Below are 13,530 nucleotides of genomic sequence, written 5' to 3'. Positions count from 1 at the left end.
TGTTGACACCATACCTAGTTGCCCGTAAGGCTAGACGCTGGTCCAAAAAAGTGTCCGTTTATTTATTTCAATTGGCTTTGCTGAACGCTCATGTGCTATACAGAGCTTCAGGATGAACTGGATCCTTCCTTACATTCCAGGAAGAGATCGTCAGAGCCCTTCTGTATCCAGACGGTGCTTCACCTCACCTTCCCAATCCAAATGAAGTAAGCCGGCTGCATGAGAGGCATTTTCCGTATGTCCTCCCGAGTACCCCTACCCAATGAGCCCCCCAAAGAAGATGTCGTGTCTGTAGCAAGCATAGATATAGGCGTGACAGCCGTTATTATTGTCCACGATGTCCTGACAATCCTGGTCTTTGCATTGGTGAATGTTTTGAACGCTACCATACACTAGTTGAGTATTGGCGTAGGGTACAGCATTTCACAGAATAGGACACTTACACAGGGTCTCCCAAGATGCCATTGCATTTTGAGAGACCCGAACCTGGAATCGAACCATTACAGTTACAAAAAAAAGTGTTAAAGAAAAAAAAAAACCCCCCCCAAAAAAAAAAAAAAAAAAAAAAAAAAAAAATAGTTGTCGTTTTATTGTTCTCTATCTCTCTATTGTTCTGCTCCTTTTTTACTTCTATTCTGCAATGTTTTATTGTCAACCATTTTTTTGTTTCCAGGTACGCCATTAAGTTGCAGCGCGGATTTATTTATCTTGACAGCAACAGCGTTTGCTCCCACGATACATAAAGCCGTTACTCCAACTCTGTAGGAGGTGATTTCACCATCACAGTTAAAAAAAAAGTGCATATATGCCGAATCATGGGGGCAGCAGGGGTGGAGGAGTGATTTGCTCCTAACTTTTGTGGGCGGATGCCCCCATACTTCGGCATATATAAATGGTGCATGTATGCCCATCATTAGAAGTGGGTGGATGAAGGGAGGTATTCTAATGGTGGACATACCCACTGATCAATCTCTTTTTTTCGTTCAGCCCACAGGCTGCATGAAAAAAGAGATTAAAATATACAGTGAGGACGGAAAGTATTCAGACCCCCTTAAATTTTTCACTCTTTGTTATATTGCAGCCATTTGCTAAAATTATTTAAGTTCATTTTTTTTCCTCATTAATGTACACAAAGCACCCCATATTGACAGAAAAACACAGAATTGTTGACATTTTTGCAGATTTATTAAAAAAGAAAAACTGAAATATCACATGGTCCTAAGTATTCAGACCCTTTGCTCAGTATTTAGTAGAAGCACCCTTTTGATCTAACGCCACACTTTTCAGATATTTGTAAAAAATGTTGAAAACCATTTATCATTTTCCTTCCACTTCACAATTATGTGCCACTTTGTGTTGGTTTATCACATAAAATCCCAATAAAATAAATTTACCTTTTTGGTTGTAACATGACAAAATTTCAAGGGGTATGAATACTTTTTCAAGGCACTGTACATGCACTCAAGCTTAAAAATGCAATAATTTCCCTACATACCCTATAAAGGCCAATCCAATCCCAGGTGCTGCTGGGAAAATCCTTGCTCACAGAATAGCTAATGAGAGAGTCATGGTCCGCATTCCATTCTCCCTCCGCTCTTAGAGTCACTGGAGGTTCGAGGATAAGAGGCCTCATCTGCAAAGCACATAAAAGTCACGTGTAAAGATAAACAATATATGTTTCCCATTCAGCTGTCTCCTAAATGAATGCAAAGTAAAGTGGACAGGACTGCTGACAAAATCACCAAAATATTAAAGATTGACAAAAAGGATTTTTTAAAAGGACAAACCAATGACTAGCAAAATAAAGCTGTAGCTGGTTTTAGTAGCCGATTTTAAGGGTTCGGTGATCAATGCAATATAAATGTATTTGCTTTCTTTTAGCTTTGACAGATTCCTCCAAATACCCAGTTTTTCCACTTTGAAATTTGCCTTTGGTTTTTGAATAAAATCATAGAGTCACATTTCACTAACAGTAAAATACACAGTTAAGAAAAAAATAGTAACAGTTTTTACTTCTAAAGGATTTGTATTTCTGTCTATCCAGTCCTGAGATTTACACAGCCCTGCCAGACAGCAAAAAGCCAGTTTGGTAACCTCACTTTTCTAGTCAAGCTTTTGACAAAGCACATGCGCGTGAAATGCGTGGTCACAGCAACAGACGAGCTTTCGTTCCACGCTGGTTCACGGGCTTTTATCTCCTCCTCACACTTCCTGTTAGTGCCGCACTTCATCCAGGCATGCTGGTTTCTTGGCTCAGCTCCCCTGGTCCCCGTCTCGGCTCAACCACTCCACCACGACCGACAGTGACACTTCCACAAGCAGTGACACCAGATCCCCCAGCTATCTCCTGGCTGGCACACACGATCCTGCAGCGAGCGGTAGTGACATCTCTCAGGCACGTCTGGTTTCCAGCCATCATGGATCCCTTGGACCAGGTTTTCATCTTCCACAGCATGGACATTGGCGCCCCACCATGCTCTATCAGCTGGTCCTCTGGACGGTGTTAACCCCTCCATGCCCATGGGAATCATAGTGGTATCGTTGGCTATTTTATGAAATAAACAATGCCTACATACAGTACATGGCTGAATTGACTCCTATAGTTCTCCCACTTGATTATCTAGTCCATTGAGCACTGTCTGAGTTGTTTTCTTTTAGTTCAAGAGGAACTGCAGTAAAACATCTTTGTCATTCTGAAGCTTTCCTCCAATCACTTTGCATATTATTTTATATATACTGTGATTCTATACTTGCCAAATATGCTGCAGAAATCTCCCTCCACTAAGTCTGGCTGCAGCCATTTTAACTGTGGGCACCTGAAGCCACTGCCTATTCACTTCCTGGATTTACACAAACACACACAGAGGCACACCTCCAGCTCTGCAGCTCTGATTGGCCCTCTTATGACTCACCCCCCCCCCTCTCTTCCTGGCAAACTCTCAGGAGAGTGAGAGAGAGAGCTATGCATGAAGTCATAAGCCTAGGCTTTTTACCAGACAAGAAAGAAGAATTGGGCTTTATAAAGGTATTTACTGGCAGGAAAAAATGTTTACTATACAAAGTTAAAACAACAAGGGCAGGGCAGAAGATTTAATAGATGGAAAGTTGAAAAAATGACTGAAGGTCCGCTTTAGGCAATAAAGCCTGGACACCACGCAACTCCCAGGTCTATCTGGACAGAGAAGGATCAGCAGAAGACTGGTGAGCTTATCCCTCTGCTCACTTCTCCTGTCAGCAGGTTTCTTGTTAGAACGTGTCCATTACAGCATATATGATGGTCTTCCTCCCCAGTGCAGGTTTAGGTACCTGTACTAGCAAATTTAATAGTGCTTTTAATGATTTTGTTATAAATAAAACTCTGCATTCATGTGCGTTTATCTGCTAGCGTTTGGCAATAAAAATATTATTATTGACAGGAGAAAATTGCTAACGCTTATTTAAAATCACTTTGGAGAGAGATAGGGGCACGAGATTCTGGCCAATAAACCAGATCTAAGTTTTCTTTTTTGTTTGTAGCTACCAGTTAGCATTCAATAAAATTGAGCAGTACAGGTATTAGAAAAAAGGGTTCCTGTTAATTACCTGCAAAGTGAAAGTTCCAGTTACTGGTTTGTGGTCACTGATACCGTAGCTCATGTGGCTTGTATATTTTTCTAAATGAGCTTTTAAGATATGCTCAAATTCAGAGCCAACAGATTCTTCTTGTTCACTTTCTGAAATCTCCTTTAACTTCCAAAGAATGCGATCTGTCCAGGCTGGTTTTCTCTTTTTCCCACTAGAAAATAAAACACATTATTCAGGATATACATCAAGGGGTCTAGACAAACTCTGATCACTGCAACTAAGTTTATGATAATTCTCACAGACATAATATTAGTGGCACCCAGTTGTAAACTGAACACGTGAAGATTTTTCCATGATCATAACAGGAGATAAGAACCACCATGCATAGCTTTTTTTTTATTTAAGGATGGGCAGAAAAGAATTGTTCCCTTTTCAGTGGAGAAAAAAAATCACTCTTAATGGGTTGCAGAGATTTTCTAACATGTACACTAGCATGCTAGCTCACTCCTTAAAGAACTAAAAAGGCTAAACTTTTTTTCATTTTGGATAACTAACAAAAAAGTGTTATAAGCCCTGTCACATTTTTTTTTTTGCCTTCTGTATCCCATTGAGGAGATTTCCCTTTGCTTCCTGTCCCATAGCCTAATAGGAAATGAGTAAAAAGTGAAAAAGAGAATCTCTGGTTGTCACCATTGGAGGATTTCCCTTCTGTTACTGTCCCAGAGACAACTCAAAATTTAGGATTTTATTTTAATTTTTGAGAACAGTATTGTGGTTTGTGCCCCCATATAAAAAAAAAACCTTTTGTACAGGCTGAAATGCTTTTATAAACTGGACATATGGCAGTTTTTATCACATAATTTATTATCCTCTCAACAGTAATTCTTTGGCTTTTTGAGATGAAAATGTTGTAATGTATATTTCATAAACAGTGCATTAGCAGGAAATAACAAGACTTTTTTAACTGTCAAATGGTCATAGTTATGGCAGAGCCCGGAATTATCTGGACACAATTTTGAGCTTCTACCCAACTGCTCAAAAAATAATTTGTAAGACATGAAAAGTATTTTCAGGGTTTGCTCTTCAACAATAATTTAGGTTTGTAATATTGATTCATGTGACAGGTTCCCGTAAAGGTTTAGGTACGCAAAGAGTATTGTTTATGAATGAAAGTAATAGGGCCATGTGCCACATAAATGAGTCTGAGTTATCATTCAGATCTGCAATAAATCCTGCTGAGAGATCTGCCCATACTTAAGCCCCATACACATGGGCAGAATGTTGGGAGTCATTTGCCGGTTCAAGGAGAAAAAAATAAAAATGTCCGACAATCTGCCCGTGTGTATGTCAGTTTGGCAGACTTCAGTCAGACATGCATGCTGGAAAACCAGCAGCCGACCGACTCCAGAACAGCGCTCTCTCAGCCAATGGCAGACAGTGCTGATCGGAACATTCTGGCGAGGGGGCTGTGCCCCTGTCAGAACACAACAGCTCAGCCGGGGGAGATCGCTGGACTAGCCTTGCATGGTTAGTACAGCGGCTGTGACCGGAGCTGTCAGTTATTTTTTTCGTGGAACCCACTGGTTGTGTGTACCTGGCTTTACTCAAACTGCCACTGGCAAATGCTGTAATCTTTATCCCTGATTTAGCCACAGCATGGATACAGAGAATGCAAGATACAGGGACTGCTCCTTTTTGTACTCATAAAAAGGGATTGTTCCCTAAGTGACTGATGTTTGGAAGTGCTTTTTTATTGTTCGATGCAAAAAAGCATGCATGTGTTTTTTGTTTGGTGTTCCTAGTATGGTCTGAGCACCTTAGCAGTGCTTAAAAATGGGCAGCCACAGCCTAAACAATGCACACAGCGTTCTGTTCAGTACGATTTTTATAGACATGCCCTATGAACATGAAAGTGTAGCCTGATCGGCTTATGGGTTACGCTACATTTGGCGGGAGTCAGGAATATGCTTATCAAAAACAAGCTCTTATGCTGCGTACACACGGGCAGACTTTTCGACCAGACTGGTCCAACAGACTTTCGACGGACTTTCTAACGAACGGACTTGCCTACACACGATCACACCAAAGTCTGACGGATTCATACGCGATGACGTACACCGGACTAAAATAAGGAAGTTGATAGCCAGTAGCCAATAGCTGCCCTAGCGTCTGTTTTTGTCCGTCTGACTAGCATACAGACGAGCGGATTTCTGGGTCTGGCGGAGTTACGACAAAGATTTGAAGCCTGTTCCAAATCTAAAGTCCGTCAGATTAGCGACTGGAAAAGTCCGCTAAAGGTCCGGTGAAGCCCACACGCGATTGGATTGTCCGCAGGATTTGGTCTGTCGGCATCCGTCAGACCAGTCTGGTCGAAAAGTCCGACCGTGTGTACGCCCCATTACACTTGCTCACTGTAATTGATGCTTGAATTAAAGTAGAACTATAACAAAACTTTATTCCCCCCATTTTAGATAGAGTAAGGGAGAGTTATAACTGCTGTCAATTTTTTTTCGCTATCTGTGTCCCATTGCGGAGATTTCCCTTTACTTCCTGTCCCATAGCCAAACAGGAAGTGAGAGGAAATCCTGGCAAATTAAGGGAATCCCTTGATAACCCCCAGATCATCAGAACTAGTGTGCCTATTGGAAGATTTCTCCTCTATTACTTTTCTGAGGACAACCTAAAATGTGGGATTTTCTTTTACTTTCCCTTTCAATGATGATGGTAAGCAGCATAAATATAGACAGTGAATCTCCATAACGAGGACACAGGCAGCAATTAAAACTGACAAGCGTTCTAATCCCTCTGCATTCTATCCAAAACTAAAAAAAGTTTTTCCTTTAGTTGTACTTTAATTGTTTCACTTATAAAAACAGGGTCATGTATGGCTACTAAAAAATTTGTATCATAGTCTTATTGGCCTCACTGTGTGACGGGGTAGAGAGCTCTGTGAAAAAACTTTATCATCAATCATACCAACTGTATAATAATTAATCAACCTTTACACAAGAAACACAGAAATAATGGGTTAGTTTTAAACAGTGATAAAGTTATGTCTATGTTATGATGAACAAATGGGAGTCAAACAGGCAGCTGCTGATGGTACACGATTGTATGTTAGAAGAAAGCCTGATAATTTTATCCACATACAAGCACATCACACATGCACATTACCTGTCTTCACTTCCCATTAAGTTCTGGCATGAAAATCCACCATTACTCCTGCTCTATGACATTTAAGCCAATCATTTAAGCCAATCAGCCATAACTTTATGACCACTGACATTTTAAGTGAATAAGACTGATTATCTCATTACAAAGGCATCTGAAAGTCGTTGGGAAATATTAAGCAACAAGCAAACTCGTTGTCCCCAAAGATGATATATTGAAAGCAGAAAAAATGGGCATCTCAGTTTGTTGTGTATGGGGCTGTGAAGCCACAGACCAGTCAGGGTACCCATGCTGACCCATGTCCACAATCAAAAGTACCTACAATGGGCACATGAGCATCAGAACTGGACCACAGGGAAATGGAAGAGGGTGGCCTGGTCTGATGAATTAGCTTTTCTTTTACATCATGTGGATGGCTGGGTGCTTGTGCGTCACCTTCCTAGGGAGGAGATGGCACCAAAATACACTGTGAAGAAGGCAAGCTGGCAGAGGCAATGGGATGCTTTGGGCAATATTCTGCTGGGGGGGGACCTTGGATCCAGCTATTCATGTGGATTTTATTTGACACAAGCCACCTAACTAAACATTTTTGCTGACAAGTTCATCCCTTCATGGAAACAGTATTCCCTGATGGTTGTGGCCCCTTTCGGCAAGATTATGCGTCCTGCCACACTGCAAGAATGGTTTTAGGAACATAACAATGGTATATGAAGTCGTTGACTTCAATATTGTCCAGATCTCAGTTCATTAAGCATCTGCAGGATGTGCTGCAAAAACAAGACCGATGGAGGCCCCACCTTGCAACTTACAGGGCTTAAAGTTTTACTAAACCCACAACAGTAAAATTAGTCTGTATATGCAGCATAGCATGCTTGTTATACTCACTGTGGAACTAACTTAAGGGGTTAATCTTCTGCATTGTGTAAAAAAGCGGTTTTATTCTGTATGCATAGATCCTCCCCCTCCTGCACTGTCTATCTGGGGAAAGCCAGCTAACACAGGCAGAGTAGCCGACCCGCACATGCTCAGTTGTGTCTTTTATGCTGGAGAGAACAGTTACTTGTTCCCTGAGATAGCCAGGTCACATGATATTGACATCCATTCTTTCCTGAACTCTCAACAATGGAGAAACTGCAGTTTATCATGTAACCGTGGCATACAAAAAGGTATATAGTGGCAGTATTTTAATGTAAGAAGAATATTTATAAGCTGTGGGCACTGTGGGTTGGGGGCGGATGAACTATTTTCATATTACTGGGTTTAGTAACACTTTAAAAGAATCTGCTACTGACTGCTTGGTGCCAAATAGCAGAGTATACTTAGGTCTAGCTGAGACCATGTCTCGATCGATCAGGGCTGTTTTGGCAGCAAAAAGGGGTCCTACTCAATATTAGGTGGAATATCATAAAGTTACAGCTGATCAGTATATAATAAAGAACAACTCCACCCAATACAGAATACTTTGTTTTGGACAGAGTGGGTGCACGACCAAACCTCCTGTTTGATCATCCTTGCTGTCCAGGAGCCCGGTGGGAAATAATATAGGATGACCACTGTTGAGCAAGAACAAACTTTTTGTTGTAGGTATTAACAAAGAATTTAGCATTTCAGCTTAGCTTACTACAGGTCCAGATCATGTTGGACCCAGGAAACAGAACTTTGCCAGTCTCACCTAAAAAAAGGGAAGACAAAAGGGGGTCAGCCAAGCCCTGCAGCAGTATGCCTAGAATGGAAATATTTGTTTTGGATGGAGCTGCTCTTTTAAAAGGGGGGGGGGCACTCCCCTCTGACACAGGAGCCTTTTAGATATTTGCATATATGAGCACCTGAGGAGCATTTTATCTGTCAGCTTGTATCACTGCTCAATGGCTTGCATAGATGTGCAAACATAGCATGCTTTCATCGTAATCAGCCTGTGAGTCTGTTTGAGATATTTCTGAGTTCCTTCATGAGCACTTCTAACCTGAATTTAAGTGCCTCCTAAGTCGGGAAAGCAAGTTCAAAGTCAGACACAATCAAAAGCCAATGTACACAGATCCTATTGTAGCTTAGGTGTAACTGAATTAGGGTCCTTTTACAGATCTCACTGGGGTTCCAAATAACATGCATTTATTTTATTTGATTAATTCCCTTCCATTGACCTGTATACATCAGTGCACATGTCAAAAACAGATGAGCTGCCTTGAAACTAAGAGACCTACTCAAAGCATGAGATCACTTTGATTTGAGCCGCACTCAGAGAAAGTACATGCCTTAATGCAGTGTGTATGGTTTCAAGCCAGGGCTTTCTTAATGGAAACATAGTAAGGGTTTAGAATGTACATCTGGCATCACCTTAAAAGTCCACAAGATGCTCTGCTAGTTTAACACATAACAGCATTTCTCTTTTTATTGCTGCCAACCGTAAAGGACTACTGGGCTGAAAACATAAAAAGGCAGTAAATATTGGTTCAAACACCTAGCAATGTCCTACAGCCCAGGTGTCTTTAAAAAAAAAAAATAAAAGAGGAAAAATAAACGGAACGCAGACTCAAGAATGTTGAAAAGATGGTATTTATGCTGAATAAGGCTAGCTAGATTTAGAACCGTGGATAAGTCATCTCTGCTCTAAATATTTAAGCCCTGCAGTTGACATATGGAGACAATACACTTCCCTAGAGATGTATCCAATAATTGTATTTATCTTCAATGACAAAAAAAATGTAAAAATAACTTTATTTCTGGGGCAAACTGATTACTATAGAGCATTCAGCAGCCAGACAATTCAAACTAGCTTCTAGCAGACATTTAATGGACTAGATAAATATGCTTTCAATGACAATACCTGAAAAAGTTTACAAACATGAAATACAAATGTAATGATTTTAGGGTCACTGGTTACCATTATCCTGGATAATGTTCTTCTCTAAGTTAAAAGACAACTCCAGCCACATTATACAAGCAAAGGATATATTGGCTACAAGAAATACTCCTACTCTTGTGATCCACCCACCCCTACTTTCCAATATGAAACTAAAGAATAAGAGGGGCGGCAACATCCAAAAAGTTTCAGTTATACCCCTTATCAACTAACTTAAGCTATTAAAGTTGCAGGCATTCGGAAACTCCTTAGCCCATTCTTCAGGCAGTATACAATTGTAGAATGCATGAGGAAGGGGCCTAAGGGGTTCTTGAAGCATGCATCTTTAATAACAAAGCGGTTGTAACCCTAAAAGGAAAAAAAAAAAAAAAATTTGTTCCTTTAAGGCATGATCTATAGCATATTGCTTGTTCCATTTAATTTGTCCCTTTCTATGCTGTAAAATACCTGGTTGATCCTGCCTGTTCCCGTGTCCCCCTGTGTGTGCTGACTCAATCAGTCTGACCTCCAAGCTGGAGTGGGATGCTGAGTCTGTGCTGGCAGTTTTCGTGGTGGAAAGTAAGTTAGGCGCACTTAGGTCTGGGGTTGTACTGGGGTTACTTATGGTTTAAACTACCCAAGCTCCTTTTGGGGTATCTGCCCAGTTTCCTTTTTTACATGTTGCATTTTTTTTTAGCACCACTCTGACCAAGCTTAGCTCCCCATAACCAGGCTCTTTCACTTTCTTACAGCCTGCTGGGTATAAGTCCAGGTTCACAGCCCTCTCCCCCATCCTATCAACTGAAGGTCACACCCTTGGTTTTGTGCTGACAGGTATGTTTACAAATTAACATTTAATCCTGTTTTTTCTTTATATTACTCCCCTTCTTCTATCCTACACATTGCTGTGCCTTTGTTTCCAGGTCCACAGCCGTTTGGACCCCAGCCTGCACACAGATGCTGCACCCGTTTCCGGGGTGCGTAGATTTTTAGCGCCAGTAGGGGTACCCCTTGGGTACATTTGTCATTCCGCAATACTATTTATGATTGGATACTCTCCAGCCAATCTTCAGGTGTATATTGTCGTTGAGACTTTCATGAAGCTGTTGTTATTCCATGGATACATATGTTGTATTTATACATTGGAAGTAAGTGAGGTTTATGTTTTGATTTGTTTTCTTTTTTGGTTTTTACTGTTTATCATATTTTTTTTTTCTTGAGGAGGGGTCTTTTCATGTGATGTTTATCAATCTTTTTGATCTTGTAACCCCTCAGATGCCAACTCTCACTCTACGAACCCTGATGAAGGATTTTCTGAAACGCGTTGGTTTGGTTCAGGGAGACTCATAAACCCTATATATGGTCTTTTTCCCATTACCTATATCTGTATCCATATGTATACATGTATCTTGTCTTCATATGTATTTTGTACATAATTTTTCTTTTGTAACCAATTTTTTGTACATGCTTTGTACTTTGAGTTTGTAATAAAGTATATATATTTTTTACTTATGCAGTATTGACTCGTATGGTAGTGCCTTTAAAATCCCATTCCAGGGGAATTTTTGTTCTTTTATTGATTCATGGGATGTGGCACACCTCTTTATATCTACTCTCTGTCAGATCGTTTCTTTTTTTGTGTGTGTGCTGACCACGGCAATCCTGGCTGCTTATCCATGATACCTTGGTCAATTTATGTGCCTCCATTCATCCTGCTCTCTGCTTTGAGTCTCTCCCTCAACCCCTCCCTCTATGTCTGTCAGTTCGAGGCGATCTCCTCCCTGCCCCTCCCCTCCTGATGCTCTTCCCTGTGGCTTGAAAATACCATTTATAAATAACTGCCATTTCCTCTGTTTTATCAAGATATATAAAGTACACAGATGTGCGGTCACCTGACCTTCCTCTGCTGGTCGACTGATGTCAGAGGGGTATCTCAGCCCCTCCCTCCGCATTCCTTAGATTGGGGAAGCAGAGAGGAGGAGGACATGTGGCAGCACAGAGATGCTGTGAGAGAAGGTATTTAAAATTGGAATAAAACAAAAACAGACAGACACAGAGCACTTTTTTCTTGATAAAACCGAGGGGGTGGCAGTTATTGGTTATTTTGAGTTTAACACCACTTTAAAGCAGAACTTCACTCGATCATTTAACATTGACTATTTTTAATCCTTATGCTGCTAGCATTAGTGAATAAATAGGAAGGTGTATTATATTTACTTGTTTTAAACCTTGTTTTAACATTTCTTCAATTACTTTTTGGTTTCCAGGCCTAAGCAAATGATATTACAAATACCAGGAGTTTGTAGGAGGGGAGGAGGTGTTTTCTCAGATAAGCACACCCACCTGCCTCCATGCCTGAGCTAGGGGGCAGATAGATTCCAGGAAGAAAATGCTACATTAATCACACTTACTCAAGATGGCCACAGCAAGAAATGCTAAGGGGTGTTTTGCAATGTGATTTCTCAGCAAAATAAAGCTTGGCGACATGAACGGATTTTAAAAATGAATGATATAGCCTTTTTGGTTTGTGGTGCTTGGATAAGGTGTAATTCCTCTTTAAGTTACACAATAAAGGGTATCGCTTACATTCCAAACTTTCTGTAATAATCAATGGCTAGCATTATATAAGACTCTACTACTAGATACCAAAAAAAAATAAAAAATGATGTATGTATTAAACCAACATTACATTTTCATCAATGCCAGTCCTAAACATGATAGGATTTAGATTCTACATGGCAAATACAGTGAATTAAATGTTTGAATATGTCAATATTCTATAGATTTTCATATATTAGTAACAGCTACAACTAGGTTTAGTGATACAAAATGCTTTACTCTTACTTAAATCCAAACAGTGACTTCTTCCATCTAGAAATGAAAAATATAAATGAGTAACATTAAAAGTAATTATATTATATTCAGAGGTCTACATCACCTCTAATTTTACCTTGTGTCATACACATCCGAGTTCAGATCAAACTTGTACGTAGGCTTAAATTTTAGGGGACCTTCCATAAAACCTTGCAGAAACTGTTCTTTTTTCTTGGCAATATTTAACTATAAAGTAGTAAGAAAAAGAATCAATGCAATTAAGCCAACACAAGAAAAACATTATAAAGTACATTTACATAAACATGGTGTGATAATACCCACCCCTATATTTAGAGATAACTGTGCTATCCTAATTGTACAGTACAGGACACAGGACTTGTATTCTTTTTTTTTTCCTTTTTTCAACATTAAGTTTTTTCCCTGATACTTCTATCAGGATTTAATGGCTTATGTCCTCGGCCATCTACAGTAGCATTTTTTTCAGGTTATCCTTGGTGTTTACCGGCCACTGTGCAGAGCTGGCCTGTAATTTAGTGTGTAAAAGTTTGTGTGCTTTGGGCACTGGATGCTGTATTAGGGTCTCACCTTGGCACATAGAGCAATGTCTGTATTTAGCCTTAGGGTGCTATTCAGGTCCAGGGCTGTGGTCTATTTTTATGGCTCTCAGTCCCTGAAAAACCTCTAGAGGTTATGTCCACAGTGACAGCTGAAGCCTAAAACTCTACTATTATTAGAATCATGGATATAGTAAGACAGGGTTTCCCTGTATAGTTACATTGGTTCCTGGCTTTTACGGACACAATATGCAGTGTGTAGCACATTATACTATTCTTCAGGTAGAAGAAGAGTTGGATTGTATTCAGTTTATTGTGGTACCTGTAGCATTTTGTTTCTAAAATTTCTTAGTGCAAGCAGTTTAAACTTGTGGTTTTTGCCTCCTCCTGTCCAGCTTCTCAGGAGAATAAGGTATCTCACCTCCAAGATGACACATTCTCTCCTGCCTTTTCCACTGAAAACACACACAGAACAATGGGCACTACTGGTCCCATCTTCTAGAGAGACACATCCATGGGAAGAGGGTCAGTGCTTGGCTTATATCGGCTCCTATATCCAGACACATA

The 13,530-nt window shown here is 40.2% G+C and overlaps 1 protein-coding gene across 4 annotated transcripts in view; it reads right to left on the bottom strand.

The window, feature by feature from the left end:
* Positions 1-13,530, bottom strand: part of INPP5K (inositol polyphosphate-5-phosphatase K) — a 104,657-nt gene that overhangs the window by 15,372 nt on the left and 75,755 nt on the right. For 3 of the 4 annotated variants that reach the window (XM_073616639.1, XM_073616640.1, XM_073616637.1), the window contains 4 exons: positions 12,525-12,634; positions 12,419-12,445; positions 3,583-3,775; positions 1,496-1,633 (listed from right to left, as the gene is read on the bottom strand). In XM_073616639.1, coding sequence (XP_073472740.1) covers positions 1,496-1,633; positions 3,583-3,775; positions 12,419-12,445; positions 12,525-12,634 — 468 coding nt within the window. The remainder of the gene's footprint in view (positions 1-1,495; positions 1,634-3,582; positions 3,776-12,418; positions 12,446-12,524; positions 12,635-13,530) is intronic. The other variant, XM_073616638.1, reaches the window with a different exon arrangement.

Source organism: Aquarana catesbeiana, linkage group LG02, assembly GCF_042186555.1.
Source record: "Aquarana catesbeiana isolate 2022-GZ linkage group LG02, ASM4218655v1, whole genome shotgun sequence".
Classification (NCBI taxonomy): domain Eukaryota; kingdom Metazoa; phylum Chordata; class Amphibia; order Anura; family Ranidae; genus Aquarana; species Aquarana catesbeiana.
The sequence above is the reverse complement of the archived record's forward strand: the minus strand, read 5'-3'. Positions and strand labels throughout refer to the sequence as shown.